General features: G+C 41.8%; 1 protein-coding gene across 1 annotated transcript in view; it reads right to left on the bottom strand.

The window, feature by feature from the left end:
- Window positions 1-18,780, bottom strand: part of PTPRG (protein tyrosine phosphatase receptor type G) — a 405,613-nt gene that overhangs the window by 164,261 nt on the left and 222,572 nt on the right. The window contains exon 4 of the mRNA XM_065845638.2: window positions 18,382-18,530. Coding sequence (XP_065701710.1) covers window positions 18,382-18,530 — 149 coding nt within the window. The remainder of the gene's footprint in view (window positions 1-18,381; window positions 18,531-18,780) is intronic.

The raw sequence follows: 18,780 nt of genomic DNA on the forward strand, positions 1-18,780 counted from the left end.
TATAAATGTCTCCTCTAAACGCTGTTCTTATCATCAGACTTCCTGAGGACTGGAAGCGTTAAAACCAATAAAACAGCTCTTTGGGAAAGGGGCAAAGGCAGTGGAAAGCAAGCAAAATGGCGGGAATGTTTACAGCTCACTGAAATCACTTGTAATTTATCCCCTATGAAATTTCTAACAATTTTTCTTCCCTGTCATCTTTCCAACACCTCTTACATCTGCGCTATCAAGAGAATCAAGTTACTTCTTCCATTTCTGGGTCTGGTGCACAATTATAGGAGCCGCTACCGATGAGGATTACAAACCCAGTCTCTCCAGCAACTGCAAAGATAATAATTTCCTGTTTCCCCATTGCAGCACCACCCTCAGCCTCTAGCCAGAGACCAAAGCACATTGCTTTAGTCTTTGCACAAGATTAAAAAGCAGATGCACACAGCAATGAGAAGGGGGTGGCAACAGGGTATAAACTCCACTCATGCAACTGCAGTTCACAGAGCAGAAATCTTAGCACATAAACCAAAAGAACATCACTTGAAGCTGTTTTTTTGACCCACCACTTAATAATTATTTCTAAACCTTAAAACTAACATATGCAGGGTGAGTGACACAAACCTTGATTTCTAGCACAGAATAAGGAACACAGAACCACAGAAAAATTTAGATTGGAAAAGACCTTTACGATCATCGAGTCCAACCATTACCCAAACACTGCCAAGTCCACCACTAAACCACATCTACCCATCCTTCAGGTACCCCCAGGGCTGGTGACTTGAGCACTTCCCTGGGCAGCTGCCACATATTGAAAAGCCCCTTTGACACACGCGGCTCCGGCGTTTCTTATGGCTTGTCAAGAGCCTTCTGTAATGGGAGGCAATGTCAGTGGAATGTTGCTGGGAGCCCTCTGTGATTCGAAACGCTTACTGCAGCATTATTACAGTAATCTTTCAGCATGCTTTTACTCCCCAACCTCTCCCCATTTTAACAAAACAATCCTAAGCCTGTATTAACAACAGGGTTTAATGAAAACCATACATTTCATGATGAGTGTTTGGTCATGCATGGGAGATTTGTTTGGAATCAGGTTCACTTCTCTCTAGGAATATGACAAGAGATTAAATCATTAAAAATGTATAGTCTGTAATTAGTTTATCATTGCCAGAATTGCAGGAATATTTTCCAACATAAAACCGATGCCACAAGCAAGAGATCATTTTGAAAGATCAATGTTGCTGAGATATCCGAAAACAAAGTAATTAGGAGACAGCATGCACGCTGTTCTCCTCTGTACTTTTTTTACGTACACAGAAACACACACATCTATATATAAACTACATACCCTCCTCATAAATCCAGGCAGTGATGGCACTGGTTCTGTGAGCCACAGAAACAATATTAGTGATAGTCTTAGCGGACATGGTGATGTGAGATTATTCTGAAGCGCTGCCATCTTCTGAGCCTTGAGGATTTATACTAACTGTATATTTTTGGAGAAAGCAGCACAAAGCGCCACAAACAGGATCTTGGTATTAGTTAATTATGGCACTGCAATATTTTCACCGGAGGCATTTTAGAAATAAACTGCAGTATAGTGATGCTGTTTGTATTGCAATAGTTAAGGTGGTTTTAGACCATAAATTATAAACCTCATTTTTCAAGAGTTTACGACAGAGCTATAAAAAAGGAACTAGCCCTAACCAGTTTTCTTTTATGACATAAAAAACTAGCTATTCAAAAGCCATACACTTATGTATAATTTCAATGCTTTGAAATGATGTTTCCCCTCCCACACTCTCCTGTTTTCAGTATGTACAAAGCCATGGTCACTCCTGATGGCCATTCTCCTCTTCCTCCATCCTGGGCCCTGTTCCCTCAGATGTAGCACCACTTAAAATCAGACTATTTTGGTTTTCAGTAGGAATTAGCGTCTCTGGACAACTCCCTGTAAGTATTTAGTAAAGAAATATTAAAGCTGTCATTTTCAATAGGAGGTTCACAGACCCCTGGGGGACTAATTTAAAGGGGTCTGGAGAAGATAATTAAGAAAAGTCAGTTTACTGTCAGTAGGCTTAAATTCACTAAAAAAAGGGCCTACACTGCAGCAGGAAAATGTTTAGGAGACTCGCAAAGAAAAATTCAAACCTGCACGGAAATACTACATAATTTTTTTCCAAGGAGAATATGAATTTAAAGCAGCATAGAGGGTTGATGTCAGCTTCCAGTACAGAGAGTTTTATTCAAAAGCAGATGTCAGCTATATAGGCTCAGAGCTCATACGCAGCAGTCGTAGCAGCACACGCCAGCAGTCTTCACAATGCCAGCTCTGCCTCTGGAAGGACCCCTGAATTTGCACCATGCCCACTCCTCCACAACCAAGGTCACCACTTGGCCAAGCTGCTACAGAGCATCCACCTCTTGGTTGTACAACAGGTGGAGGTAAACGTGTCAGCTAAATGCCCTTTGAATTGAAACCGAGTTACTTTCTGGAATTCAGTTTCTCCTGAGTTGCATATCAGAGGAAGAAAATGACCTCACTTCTATAAAAAAACAGACTCTGTCCTTGTCTCATCTCACCCACCCTTTGTCGCTTTGGGCTGTAATGGCACACACTGCCTGGGAAGGACCTTTCTCTTTTTAGATACTTTGCACAGGAGAGCTAGGCTATGAACACAAATGCATATCGAAGGGGCACACGGTGCCAGAGGTTGAGATAAACCTCCTTCTGGACTAACAGTTGTGTTGATACTCATGGGCTCAACTTTCAGGAGCCGAGGAAGCCACCACATGTCCACCTGAAAGTATTAAGAGTCATGTGCAAAGTCACTTTGCAAATGGGACACAGGACCCCGAGTCACTTACACAGTTTTTTAAAGTTCTTCCCATTGCTCATTAATATTGCCAAAGAGCTCTATGATATTCAGTTGGACAGCTCTACAAATGCAAAATGTTCTGTGATAAAGTCATTTAGCATACAGTTTGGTTTTATATGTGCTTTTCATGCTCATAGTGTTTAGCAGCTCTAGACAGCAATTAGTTTGTTAAAGATAAAACAGTAGGAACAGTAGAAATATAATCATTTTTCCTGACCCAAAAGCTGATCGCTAAAGAAAAACAGTTCAGCTGACAGCTTGGGAACCCTTTTCTGGTGAACTGGAGTGAAATACAATAGTTTTCCTTCCTTATAACTACACTTCCCAGCTAAGTGCTCTTTCAGTCACAGCCTAATCCTGGCTACCATTCCATACTCACACCCCACCACGCTGCACAGAGCTCTGCAAGGTAATTTGCTTGGCAGATGTTGGTGGAACCGGCTTGTTTCCAGAAGCTGCATCTCTGCTCCCACTCCCTCAGTTGGTTACCTGAGATAATAATGCCCATGCTTAGGTGGATATTTCTAACGGGAGTATTGGAATCCATTAGTCAACTCGGGGAAACATTTGCAGTTTAAAACAAAATTCCACTCGGCAAGAAAATCCTCCTCCCTGGTGTGGCAAATGCACAACTCCCATTAAGCCCAATGAGAGTCACACACACTTTGACAAGAGTCAACCTGAATGTTTGGCTATAGCACTATCCTACTGCTGGCCGGAACTACAAAACTAGAGAAACAGTAGAACCTACCATGCCAGGCTAATGCTGAATGTGCCACCAAGACTTTCTAGTTGCACAAACATCCTTAATTTATATCTAATATATATGTATGCATATATAAGAGAGAATGTAGAACAAAATCACTTATCAGATATTAGTCACAACTTCTTGAAAGGGATATGATATTTCTGTTTGAACTGCACTTTAAGTACTTTAAATTGAGATATCGAAACCTCTTCAACATCATTAACCTGGACTGAAAATAATCAATAAATAATCATTTTGCGTGTAAGTATGAAAGGCAAATGTTTGATATATTAATTGTGAAACCCTCTTCTGTACTAATGGTTGCTACAACCTAAGGAATCGATTCCATTGTGGATATTTACACAGTGACCTATTAGCAATACATGGAAGTATAATTTTTTACATTGATTATCCATCTTTAAAACAGATAGTAATGTATACTTAAATGCATAGATTGCAAAAATAATTTTTAACCTTTATTACATACTCTTTGTTGAAAAGGAAATCGTTGGAGCACCATGGTATGAAGGACACAATTTAAATTTATGTCTTAAGAATGAAGAACAATTATGAACGCATGTAGGAAAAAAAGAACCTCTGCTTTGTAATAGCTGGGTAAGTGAGTTACCTAGAACACAAACATTTCTAATCTAAATCCAAGCAAACAATACAGGCATTGCTGGGGAACCAGAAAATAAATACATATTAAATTTTACAAATGGTAACGCCTTTCAGAAATACCTGAAGAAAAATGCCCCTTCTGAATAGCTCCAACAGAAACCAGCATAAACTCCAAGCAGTACGCCTGATGCTGGAGACAGTGTTTTTATTTGATAGATGTGTCCAAGTTCCCACAGTAAATAGCAGGGCTACTGGGGAGACAACTGCAAATCCAACCGGGAGCTGCTCAAATTGCCTAAAGGTGACACAGAAACACACCTGAGGAAATCACCCCCGCCACGGCCACCTCTGCCTGCCCTGTATTCCCCATCGTCTGTGCCACCAAGGAAAGGGAAAACCTCCCTTTGTGCACCCAGCGGAGTTTCCCTCCGTGGTCCACAGAACCAGCTGGGAAAGAGCAGCTGGAAACCGGAGCAAGGCAGTTAAAACATGGGCTCCAGGTGAGTCAAAGGCTGGGCTGCAACACCAACATGCTCCACCTAGAGAGGTCAAGGGTGATGAAACACTATAGCCCCATTGGGAGGACATAAACATTACAGACCTGATGATGACAATTGCCACTTTCTGCGCATATCTGGAGAAAATCCAGATAATTTAAGCTGGGATAGCAGTTTGGGTTTTTTAGAAGTGAGGTCTGGTTGTCTTCAGGTTAGTTTTACAACTGAAGAAGAGAAATTACTTCTTTTATCTGGCAGTAAGTCTGTAGAGCTCTCACTGGGAAAAAAGAAGGGAAAATAAACTAAAACCTGCTGTTTTAAACAGGCTGTCACTAGGTTAACCAAGCCCCAAAGAAGGCACGTACTACCTGCTCTTAGCAAATTCACTTACTGATTATCAAATCAATTTAGCAATTCACCGAAGTGCCCATCATCCCTCAAGGCCGTCGCCACACCTGTCAACAAAAACCAGCCGCCGCGTCCTCTCTTAAGGACATAACACGTGTCAAATTGAAGGTCCTATTCAAATCACAGCTTCCTGCCAGTTCTGATCTTCTCGTCCATCTTTCATGCCATAACCTACTTAAAACGAACAACACCCACCGGTTTTGAAAGCGCTGAACTCTCCACCCGCCAGCCAGCCCGGCGGTGCCACAACAGGGATGGCACCAGCCCCTCAGGCTGACGCAGTGACGCACACGCCAATACCAGCACATCGATGTACAAATAATTCCTCCTGGGCACTCAAAGGGCAGTCACTGATCTTTCCAGTCTTTATCAGAAAAAATGTTGATGTTCATGTTGTTAGATAAATCGGTCTTTTTCAACATGAGCTTCTCCCTTGCTAGAGATGGAACATCTGGGCAGGAACAACCCCAGGTTCCAGTATAGGTTGGGAAATTACATATTAGAGAGCAGTGTAGGGGAAAGGGACCTGGGGGTCCTGGTGGACAGCAAGGTGACCATGAGCCAGCACTGGGCCCTTGCGGCCAGGAAGGTCAATGGCATCCTCGGATGTATTACAAGGGGGGTGGTCAGTAGGTCAGAGAGGTCCTCCTTCCCCTCTACTCCGCCCTGGTGAGAGCCCATCTGGAATATTGTGTCCAGTTCTGGGCCCCTCAGTTCAAGAAGGACAGGGAACTGCTAGAGAGGGTCCAGCGTAGGGCAACAAAGATGATTAAGGGAGTGGAGCATCTTCCTTATGAAGAAAGGCTGAGGGAGCTGGGGCTCTTTAGTTTGGAGAAGAGGAGACTGAGGGGTGACCTTATTAATGTTTATAAATATATAAAGGGTGAGTGCCATGAGGATGGAGCCAGGCTCTTCTCGGTGGCAAACAATGATAGGACAAGGGGTAATGGGATCAAGCTGGAACACAAGAGGTTCCACTTAAATTTGAGAAAGAACTTCTTCTCAGTGAGGGTAACAGAGCACTGGAACAGGCTGCCCAGGGGGTTTGTGGAGTCTCCTTCCCTGGAGACATTCAAAGCCCGCCTGGACACCTTCCTGTGCGACCTCACCTAGGCGTTCCTGCTCCAGCAGGGCGATTGGACTAGATGATCTTTTGAGGTCCCTTCCAAACCCAAACACACTGTGATACTGTGATATATGCGTGGTTCAATCACAGAGAAAACACCGCCCTGCTGTGTGTGTCTTTGCCTTCAAAACAGCATTCATTAAAAAGAAAATTTCCAGTGCCTTTTAAATTCTTTCAAAACACGTGCATTCGGGGAAATCTGGTGAGTGTATACAAACAGATCTAAATCTCTCTCTGTACATACACACACGGTACTTATCTGCATGAGCATTATTTCCAGCATGCACACACTATTTTTGTGTCCTGGGGTGTGTGTGCATCACAATCACACAAATAATTGCCCACAATGTGAAGAGACGTGGACCAGCAAGATACATTAACAGAAAGAAGCAGCATTAGGTTTAACCTGGTGACATTCTGGCATTATTAGCCATGCAAGAGCCTGGCAAAACCTCAATCTACAAAAGCAAGATCTCAGCTGTGCTCAGCTCTCCCTCTCTCCACGCTATGAGGTCTGCAGAGCCAGCACCACAGAAGCTTTATGTTCAAAATGCCTCTTGCACAAAATGCCCAGCCATTGTAAGGAGTGCAGATTCTAAAACCTGTTCTGTATGAGGCCTCATTTCAATCTTTTGAGCATCCTTTCTTTTTAAAGTATGAGCAGATTAAGCTCCCTGAGTATCCTTCTTCAGCAACCGCAGTAGATGCATTAAAATACAGTAAATGAAGAAGGGCCGATAAGACTTTAATGAACGCATTATCTCAAGTCCCAGATTGCTATAACTTTACAGAAGAAATGAACCTAAGAAGAGATTTTAAATACTGTTTCAAGGATAAAGTATCAATGTATTGATCTTATGAGTTCTTTTATCAGATGGCTATCTCTGGGTGTCAGGTGAATCCATTCACTGCTAGAAAGACATGTCAGGCTGTAAAGGCCTGAAAATGATTCTTGCTAATTATTTCTCCTCTACTGCCCTTTTCCAGTCCCAGCATCTGATTGCTGCCAAATTACTCCTTGCAGTGTTACCAAAATGTTTTCCACTTCTATCTTACTTGATCATGATGAGAAAGCATCTGAACTAACTCTGCTACTAACGCAGCAATATTATGTCAGAGATCACATGTGGATGTTCTGCTACCTCAAGCGTTAAGCAGGCCAAAAGAGTTTGCTAAGAAGTTTTACTTTGAAATGAGAGCTTGTTTGTTTTGTTTTGTTTTTTCTCCAGAAAACATTAATTTCCTCTTACATTGTCTCACCTTCAGACTCCTCAGAGTTGCACCCCGCAACTGAGCTTTCATATGTTTCATATATATTTCTTATTTCTGTTCTTTGAAATGGACCAACATCACAGCTATCTGAACTGAAAGCATCCAGAAATCCCTGTTTTCACTTAAGACTAACTTACTTACAATATCGTAATCCTGTACACTGGAAATACAGCAGCTCCCTCCAGGTTGTGCCCAGTAAGGGGACACACAGCTCAGCACGCACATTCCCCATACACAAAGAGAATAGGAATAGGAAGATTTTATCAGAGACAACATAAGAAATATCCGCTTTTAGTTTTGACCAATTCAGGTCTTGGTTTTGCTACTATTAAACTGTCTGATAAATCACCATATGGTTCAGCGGGAGGGCTAACAGACCTTTCATAAATGGTATGCCAGCAACAACAGCATGGAGCTTTCAGCATTACTTAGCAAACAGCATGTGGTTTAACATCAATGACTGATATGATTGAAGGTATCTACTTTGGGTATTTCCTGGAGGCAAAGGCCCCTAAATTTTTTCCTAGTTAAACAGGGAGCAAGGGGAATATTAGACGAGGTTGAGGAGAAAGACGATGACAATGGATTTGAGGATGGGTGATTCCATTTATGTTCAGGAAATAATGGGTTTTACATTTACTCTCTTGAAATTTCATCTTTTGAATGTAGCTCATTAACTGAGCGCTCACATCCCTGCCTCCCAAACAGAATGAGACCTCTCAAGCAAAGAATTTCAAATGAATCTTTTCTAAAACCTTCCCATTATCTCCAATCTCCTATTTTGAACTGGATGTAATGACATTTTGTTTTCTTAAGGCATATTATGGTGCTGCCTGGTATGTGCCACCACAAGATTAAATGTGTCACTCAACTCTCAGCAAGCCACCTTCTCCTCAAGAGCACCCGCCTGCCCTAAGAGGATCTAGAGCTCAGAGAAAGGAGAATAGAATTTCCCACTCAACCAAGGGTGATGAGAAACTAAAGAAAAGAGGTTTCATCTTATTTTCAAATTAATTTTGTAATTTTGGCTATTCATCTGTGGGTACTTTTGCATTTTAAGAAGTTAAACCTGCTACTCCTTGAAAAACCTTATGTGCTGCATGCAGGCATTGAGCACTTAATTTGTTATCTTAGTTGTAGACATCACTACCCTGAAGGAATAGAAGGGCTTCATGTAGGAATAAACAAAATCAACTAAAATCACCCTTACAGCAATCTGCTTAAGGTAAAGGGCAAACACAAGCAGTGTTGCAGGCATGAACTTCAAAACAGAATACAGTTAAAAGCTTTATAAAGACAAAAATGACAAATTTCAAGAAATTTAATCCATCCCTGGCATGATCAAATCACAATGATTTATCTCCCTTCCATAACAAATGTTTGACAGATCTTGTGCTATTGTGTATTTTTAATTCTCAAGTCACATTCAGCACCTGGGGTGAGCAAGGTTGCGTCTTCACCCTTTATTTCTTATCTAAGAGCCTGTTCAAAAATCATATTTGCCCCCAGTCCCAAAGAAGACTGATTCATCCGTAACTTCTTATGGAGATACTTTCAGTCTTCTTTTCCTAGACAATTAACAGTCCCTTCTGGAGAATCTAGCGCTCTTTTGGCAGACAAGGTACAGTTTTCTGTGCCTGAATAAACTATTAACCAACTGTTTCGCCCACTGCAGGGGGGAAAAGCTCTTTCCCACCTGGTAATGCTAGTTCTCATTCTGGTGGGAAGCCAAAATTTGTCTTTCTTACACATCTGTAGATGAGAAGCTATGTTTAATAAAAACATCTCCTGAATGGTCGATGGACAGCGATACCTCAGCCCTCTTTGAGGGACATGGTAACAAGGGCTTTCCAGCCCAGCAGCGAGCGTGGGCGGCAGCTGCGGGCAGGAAACACAAGGGGATGGAGATTTCCTGGAAGTATGAACCTGCTTCACCCCCGCTGTGAAGCCAGAGGATAAAGGAAAGCCCCCTCTGAGGACGGCCAGCCTAGATGGGATGGGGATAGAAACGGACGTTATTGGTCTTTCGAGGCATGTGCTGAAAAGCCCAACTAATTAGAGAACACAGAATTCTGCTTATTAAGTTCGGCTGAAAAATAGGCAGCAAGAGAACACACCATACACAGGGATACAACTGTTTTATCCAAATTGTTTTTTCTTTACAGAGAGATGACTGCTATGTGTCTCAAAGCATGAGCAAACACATACCTTTTTGTCTCATTTCAACCACTTGATTGTTATTTCATTTCTACCAGACAGTAAACTGTTGCTGTGTTTTAGATCCTTTTTCAACTTCAGTCAACCTTCCCATCCTGTCTGGAAATACAATGCCTGTGAACTGGGGAAATAACAGGGACTATGTTCATATTGCTGGCCGATCTCTTACATCACGTGAAGCTTTATCATAGAAAAACAAAGCAATTCATCCTCGCAAAGCCTGTGGTTCTAGCAGCAGCACTGCTGTATCCCAGAGTGGGAATTTCAGTGGAGCAGGAGCTGCACAAACCCACCAAAGAAACATTCTTAGTCCCAAAGAGCTTTTAAACTCAATATGAGAGACAGCAGAGGGATTCAGGTGGGAGGGCAAGAACGTAAACATGATGCTACTGATCAGTACAGTCCACAGTGAACGCATTTCGCAGCCTGTCTCCCCTCAGAATTTAAGAAGCCTTTTTGGTGATCGCATTATAGAATCAATTTTAACGCAAACTTTTTTGGACACATGAATAACCTTTCTGGAAGCCTTTGGTCATCATGTCTTTGAAAATGGTTCTTTAACATGTGATACAACAGAAAAAAAGTAAAAGCTGAATAAATGTACTGAGTTTTCTAACTGTGAAAAACACGCCTGACGTAATTTATTCTCTTGGCATGAAATTACAGCAACTATTTAAAATTCTACAGGAAAAAAAAAATACAAAAATGCAATCAGTAACGCACCAGTATAATAGACAATTCAAATAATTTCCTGCTTGCTGCCTTAAATCATGATTAACATTGGTGAAATCTATTCCCACTGTTTGAGACCCACTGAAATGACTTCCATGGGAAACACTGGCAGACAAGCTACCAACAAGCCCATTAACCACATTAAAGTTTTGTTTTGATTTTTTTGTGTGTGCCAAGGAAACATTATCACTTCCTAACACATTTGTGCAATGTTTCTTTTTCTTTTTCTTTTTCTTTTTTTCTTTCTCCAAATGTTATCTGTATTTGTTATTTCCAGAGGGCCTGTTAGAAGGTTCGTTCATCTCCAAGGGAAGATGCCCTGAAGTCCCAGGACTGTTAGACTTGCCTGAGGGAAAGAGGAAGTACTGAGCACTTACCAAACTTTGTGAGCTTTTTATTAGTGTCCCAGGACCCTCCTGCACAGCTGACCTGGCCCAGCACAATGTGCAAAAAGCCCCCGACCCACATGCGCAAGGGACCTGCGCTCAGAGCCCGCAGCCCAGGGATGCTGGGCTGACCTGCAGCTCACCCCTCTGTAAGGTTCACACACTTTGTGCATTTTGATTCGGAAAAAATTGCCATCCTACCTCTAAGTTCCCAAACTTAAAAAGCTATGAGCAATTTGAGAAACATGGCTCCTCCGTTTAAGACTGAAGTGGCTATTTCCACTGAGAGCAGTAAAATAGCCCTCTAAGAGCTACAGGAGCAAGTTTCTTTCTGCAGCATTACTGAAGCCATCGAATCTAGTTACACTTAACAAAGTGGTGCTTCTGCCTAGGATGTATCTGCACAGAGGGGAGGATTCTGAGGCTCAGCTGACTCCTCATCTCTAAGCCAGGTTAGAAAACCTCCATGTCCAGCCTCCCCACCTGCACCCACCTCTTGCCATCACTGCTGGCAGAAGGAGGCTGACATGGGCATGTCAGAGAACAGCTTCGGCTAAATGTACCTTTGAGTCTATCAAAGTCCCAGCCTGTTCCCTACAGCTAGGGCCAAATGAACTCACCTCCTCCTAATGAAACCCTTTACCTTGCTGAGGTCTGCCAGATGCTTTCTGGTAGCTACCTAGCACGGCAAAGCAGCAGAAATAGCTATTATCTGCTGCCCTCCTCTTTCTCCTCCCATAATAAAATAACTATTCCAGAAGAACAGATTTAGCAAGTCCCATACATACTTTATTTTTCCCTTTTCTTGCCACATTGAGTACCCAGAATGAATGCCAGTAAACCCAAGCAGCCTAAGTACCCAGTAAGCTCAGCACGTAAAGCTCACCTTTACAACTGGGTAGAGACAGCACCTTTTTTCTAACTCAGACAATCCCACATTTCAAGTAACAATCCTATTGAATCTGCTACCTTTCATTAAAGTAGCTCTTATAACTCTGTCAAATTCTCCAACCTTTGTATCGATTTTTTTTTCTCCTATTCAAAATAACTCTCCTTTACAACAAGAGCTGGTTGTCAGCGTCTTATCTTACTTTCACCTGATCTGATCCTCCTTCTCCTTGTTAGCCTTTCCAGATTCCAATTAATCATGCAGAAAATCAGGGATTTATGTTAAGAGGAATGTACAACTCGTAGCTCATCATTAACATACTGTAATTGCAGTGTAGCGCTACTGCCTCAGACCTTTCCAACAAGACTGGTAATCCTTTGGGGAAAGCAGGACATTCCCATCCAACATGAAAAGAGTTATATCTGGTTTGTGTTACAGGATAGTTATCTCAAAACAAAGCTCTGGATGCATTGTAACACTTGCAACTGAGTCCAGAAATTACTGGGGCCTGGCAGGTAGCAGGAAGATGCTGCCATAAAACCAAATTGCTGTTATGTCCCTAAATTTTGTCTGGGTCTCTACACGAGCAGTCCCAAGATACGCTAACCCCTCCACTAAACATATTTTCATTTCAGACCATTCCCTCATGTTTCTTCTTAATTATCACAGGGCATTCACAGAAAAGATCAGCCAGATGGAGACTAAATATTTCACTACTACAAGATGAAGCATTCTGCAATAAAATAGAACCTTGATTGCAATAAAGTCATTAATTAGAGTCTCAACTGAGTCTCCTGTCAGTATACGGGAGGCACTAAAGACAACTGTGAGAAGACACTGTATCAGCTACACTAAGGAAAATAAAACAGTAGACCAGGGAGTTATATGATGTTTAACTCGTACTGCTCACTGTCTTTGGAGTGCAACATGATGGAAACTCATCCACGTGCTCAGTATATCCATCTATTTTATGTTTTAAAATTACGACACACTGATTTCTTGATAAGAAACTTGAACAAGTTTTTAAAGTGGTGAAGAGCAAAGAGGAGCAAGGTCTGAAGACTCCGGCATCTTGTATTTTTAGAGTATTTGATGGCTATTGGAACCCCCGATGACTGTGGGGAAAGAGGAGCCAGAAGACTGTAAGAAAACAGAAAGGAAAAAACATGCTAATTGTCAGTTTGAAAAAAATTAATTAAATGTGAAAATCCCCAAGCCATCTCCTTGTTTGAATGATTAAGCCAGGGGTGCTGTAAGAGATGTAGATGGAATAAGCAGTGCATACTAAATTCCCTGGGCACTCTATAGCACAGACAGCGTGAGTATGGAGCCAAATCCTCAGTCAGAGTTTCCACCAGCACATCTCCCATCAAAGTCACTGGGAGATCTAAGTATCCCTCTCTAAGAGTGGATTTGGTCCCCGGGGAGAACATTACAGTAAAATTACTTCAGACAGACAGTCTCTCACTGTGATATATTCTCAATGGCCCTCTTTAGGTCCCTCCATCATTTATTGACTTCTACTTCGCTACATCCTGCCAGATGGAGGCAAGGAAATTTGAAGAGCAACTAGTAAACAAAATATAAGGAAATAAAACCAATGCTGGGTCCCTGTTTCACAATTAATCTTTACTTGTGCTTTAAGCCAACACAAGATCTTTCCAAAATTACAATTACCAGATATACTGGATGCCAGAAATAATAAACCGAGCTACAACACAGCAACATAGGGTGTTAGTTCTCTCACGTATATGAAGAAAACGTACTGTGATACGTTCATCTCTTAATATGTCAAAAAAAAACCACACACAAATCTAAACAGACTTAAAAATGGACCAAGAGTAAAACTAAAGAACAGAAAAGGCCACCATTTTAACATTGAAAAGTAAATATCCCCTGCCAACCACAGGTGGACAAAAGGTTGGAACTACACTGTTGATAACTCCAGGAATGACAGAAAGACTTAACATTCGGGATAAAATAAAAAAACCCAAACGTTAACTTGTCTCAGTTTATTCTCTCTAGTATGTGTTTTTGTGCACTGAATACCACACATTTCTGCTACGTTAATGATATTGATTGTCTTCTGCCTGTGATAACATAAACCATCAGAATTTAAGTGGTATGAGAGGTAGGATAACACACTGTGATAAACTTTGGCAAGGAGATCTGAGCACTCAAATTAGAGCAACTAGATGTAGATGTAGACCATGCTGATGTTAGTATGTATATTCAAAGGGAAAAAAGAAGAAAATCAAAGAAATAGCAAGAACAAAGACACCATTAGAACCTGGAAAGTATTCTAAGAAACACGCTTAAAGAGCAAGAATTGTTAATGCAAATGATTGTTTGGTAATAATTTAGTAAAATGAATCTATCAACATAACGTAAAAGCTTCTTAATTGACATGAAAGGGTGTTAGCTCTTCATTTTCTGCTGGGATGGTTTGTGAGGTTTTCTTGTTTTATTTTTTTTTTTTTTCTTTTTTTAATGGAGAACTCGAGATCTCTAAAAACATGCATGTTGGCACTTGTGGGTATGAACTCACATTGCTCTTTCAGTAGCCAAGTTGATGTTCCTATTACCAGTTTGGCCTAGACAGTGCAAGTTTGTTCACGTAAGATTAAAGGGATGAGGTCTCTACGGCATATTGCAGTATGGCCCTTGGAATAAGATTCTCATTTACTAAATAAATTACTGTATATTACTGTATAATGGTGTTCACATTATAACTGACAATTAGCGCCATTAAAGAGAAAGCTCATAAACAGCCAAAGCTCACATCAAATTAACATAGTCATGATTAAAATCACTCTTCTGATTTCTGCTCTTCACAGAAATAATCAGCATTTTGCATAAAAATTAGTACGAAGTAGCTAAAAAAAAAACCCAAAAATAATAATAATAATTAAAAAATCCCAGTTATGCTGGGCCGGTGGCACCGAACTCCGCCACGTCAGCCGTTCAGTCCCCGATGGAATATTCAGCGCGGGGTTTCCCGCCCAGCAGGCAGGGCTGGTAACCAGCGCGGGGACACTGGAGATTAAAACGCTGCAATTACCGCTCTTGGCTCTAATGAGGGGAACCTTGGTTCTCTCCATGCCGGAGGGAAGCTCATCTTCTTTATTTTGTCACTTCACCATTTAAGTGGTTTCTAGCGTTTGCATGTTCATTTATATAGCGCTTTGACTTCAGAGAGAAAAAGAAAACCTGAGTAATTATAGCGGAGAAGAACAATAACAAAATACAATGGAGTCAGCAATTCATTAAAATTTAGAGAGTGCAATGTTAAAAACTTTTCTTAACTTGAAGGAAAAGGAGAGAGGCTTTTTCTAAGCTGGCGCAGAGCCGACGTCCTCATTAGGATTTGCGCTCCGCTCGCACAGCAATACACTAATGGCATCACTTTAATCTTCGGCATCGCAACACTAGCTCCTGGCTTCACCCAGATGATGGTGCTAAAATGGCAAGAAGGAGGTGAAAAGGAAACTTCAAGCCAAGGTGGACCAGGCCTGGTGTCACAAACTGGAACCTGGCTGCTGATAAAAGTTTGAGGCACGTCGACATCTCCGTTCGTAAATGTTACTTAGGAATCAGCCAAGCTCATAATGGCTTCATAAGGCTCAAGCATCACCAGGAAAAATCTAATCAATAACTAAGCAATCAAGACCACATAATGAAAGAATACCGTTACATATGCCATGGTTTGAAAAGGATTCACAATATGCTACATATGCATAAAAGTACTACAAGATAATACGCCTTTGATCCAACATGCCTTTAAAGCAGGAAACAAAAGGATGTTCTCATATATCTTACCAACTAATTTAACATATAAATAAAAAAAAAAAAAAAATATGATCCAGATGGGCTTCAATGAAGGAAACCAATTAACGTAGACAGTCTTACCATCTGACACATTAGTTGTAATAATAAAAACCAAACAACATGGTCAAATAATAACGCTCTGTATTATATCTGACATTTTTAATTAGTTTCTGCAGCCTCTTCAAGAAAAAAGACTACCAGCAAGCAGTTTGTTTCCCAGAGGAAAAAACATCCAAACTTCATATGCACAGAGCAGAGTCTGTGGATGAAGATGATCTATTCGCATTCCCTTGGGATGTGCTTTGGAATTAATGGGTTTTGCATAGTCCACATCTGGTTGCACAATTAGACTCAGAAAATGTTTCCCTTCAGCTGCATCACCACTGTAACTGCTGCAGACCTGGAATGTCGATACCCGTGTTCTCCTTACAAGCTTTACCTACGTCTGCAGGCTCAGAATAATCAGAATGATTTGGGTTTTGCTTTGGGTAGGACAGGATTTTGGTTCTTCCTTTCTACAGCCTTCCTAGAAATGTCACTTCTCAAATTAAGTACAGTATTTCTGGTACAGGCCTCCCAGCGTCAGGCAGTCAGGGTTGCATCAGACAGTTCCAAGCTGACCTACAACTTGCATTGCAAATTAAAAGCTCCACTATGCATACTTGTGCAGTTACTGTTTGAGAGGTCTAAGCTCAACTATAAGGACTATTTTTGCATGCACTGGCAAGAAGGACTTGGTTTTATCACCTGAGATCTATTGGACCCTTCAAAATACACCCATGAAAATCCCTTCCAGTACATGACTGAAATATTTAATTCTTGGGCAGGAGATAGGTAGCGTGACAATGGGGAAAGGCTTGGTTTGGAACTTCGTCTTCCTTTAAAAAATAGTAAAGGAAAGGCTGTGGAAATTCTGCTAATGCCATCATATGCAGGAAGGTCAGAGAACAGAGGTTCATGTCATTGCAATGAATACAAGCCACTTGGAAAATTATATTTTCATTACTAAGATTAACACTAAACCTATCTGATATGGCAATTTATTTTGGATAGCCTTAATAAACAAGTGACCTGAATTCAGAAAGGCAGCGTCATTATTTTTTTTTATTATTTTTAAAACAGAGAAGATTAGTATTCAAATCAATTGAAAAGAAAATGAAGAATATTTAAACCCAAGTGAAATTATTTCTTAGGAATCTGCCTTTTTCCAAAGTTAAATAGCTTCCATTCATCAAGCCAGCATCTAATAGCCTTGGCATCATAAGAAAGGGTTTGTGAAGTGGAAATACTATTTCTGACACAAACAAGGCAGCCCAGGCTCCTTTACCACCTCCACACTCTGCAGTTTCACAGGAGGAGTTGACTGGCTCTGTAGACTTCCTGAGTGCTCCTTCTGCTACCCAAAAATAGGGTTACGAAAAATCATTTTGCCAACAGGGCTGCTTGACAACGTTTGGGCCTTTGCTCCATGTGTTCAGGCGTTGCCCCTTGTAAGAACTTACAGCTACATCAAGCCAGAAGTTGTTGGAAAAGCTCTCTAAAAGGTAAGAAAATAAAAAAATCTCTGCCTCACAGAACATCCAATGCACAGGTTTAGAACTGGGAGACAAAAAAGGCTTCTGATTCTCATGTGATGGGGCAGTTGGAGTAAGGAGGTGAAAATCAGAGACTTTGCTCATGCACTAGACCATATTACAACCTCCTTTTACACTTTGGAAGCTCCCTCTCGCCTCTGAAAAATGACCTGGCAAAAGGCCACGTGAAAAATTAGGGTAAGCTGGGGGCTGAATCAAGTTCTTGCAAGACCCAGCTCACAAGACAACCATTTCTGCCCACACGTGAACTTTCTAGGCAAGCACAGCTCCCCTCAACCTGCTTATGTCCACATGCCACGCTCTGGAAGTGCTTATCTGCTTACCAACAGGCAAAGGTAATCCCAGATAACATCTGCTTTATCTCACCATGCAAAACCTTGAATACAAAGTGAAAAGCATCAACAAACTCTATTGACACAGAAAACACTGCACTGCTGACAGAGTGACCCAGGACTCCCGGGCACAAGCCAAGATCCAACCGCACCAGACTCCACAGCAGCCCGCGGCGCTGGGACTCTCCCCGTCATCTACAGACCCAACCTTGTGCTCAGCTGCAGATGGTGGCCCAGCTCCATACCCTGAACGCTGCTGCGTTCACAGGGTGCTGTGCCTGAGCTGATGCCTTGCTCTGTTACAGCATCTCCGCGGCTGGCTCGGCTCCAGCTGGCTCCGGCGCAGGCAGAGCCAACGCGCAGCTGTTTGCACAGCTCCGTGTTAGCGCAGGGCATGAGACCGTGGCTGAATACAGGTAGAGCGAGGGCCGGACGTGTGCAAGGAAGCAATACTAATGAAAGACAGCGGTCTCGGTATGACGGCTCCCAAACCGCTGCTATTTGTTTGTGAGCTTCATGGGAAAGGAAGATTTGGAGGACAACGAGGTCATTTTGTGGATATTTGCAAGGAGATCCTCCCACACATGAAAAGCTTATGGGAGAAACCAGAAAAGTGGCTGTTTGCAACTTAACCCATGGGACGTGAGAGTTGGCAATGCTAGCAAAGCAAAGCTCAGAGCTGACATTGCAAAAGCACATAAGAGATGATAGATAGAGTGCTGCAAGGGCCGGAAGGGCCTTGAAAGCGATATGTTCACTGAAGGAAACGCTGCCCTATTTCACAGTAGTCTCAAACTACAGCAATACATTATGGTTTTTTTCCCCTCCCCCCTGACAACATAAGCGCGTGTCTTTCCACTCACCTCAACGGGGAACCTCTTGCCATTGATGCTGTGCTCAGAGCCAGCCGATCCGTTGCTTTGACCCCAGTGAAACTCCACTTTCTCTGCCTTGAATCTGCCCGGCAACCCGGCACCACTGACAAAATAATCGTCCTTCAGCAGGATAGCAACTGCACACACAGAGCAAGGAGAAAGACATTCTTAGCACAGTTTTTCTGAAGCATTTACAGTTTTTGCTCATTATATTAGAATACTTCTTCTAATGCAAGTAAAATGTCAGGTCATCATTTTCCTCTTTACAGGGACTGGTTTAAAAAAAAAAAGTCTGCATGTAATGCTGGCTAATTATGGAAGTGATTATGAAGTTACGTAGACTACAGAAAATTACAAAGTCCAAATTTCTCAAGGACTTTTTGCCCT

Source organism: Patagioenas fasciata, chromosome 10 (assembly GCF_037038585.1).
Source record: "Patagioenas fasciata isolate bPatFas1 chromosome 10, bPatFas1.hap1, whole genome shotgun sequence".
Classification (NCBI taxonomy): Eukaryota; Metazoa; Chordata; class Aves; order Columbiformes; family Columbidae; genus Patagioenas; species Patagioenas fasciata.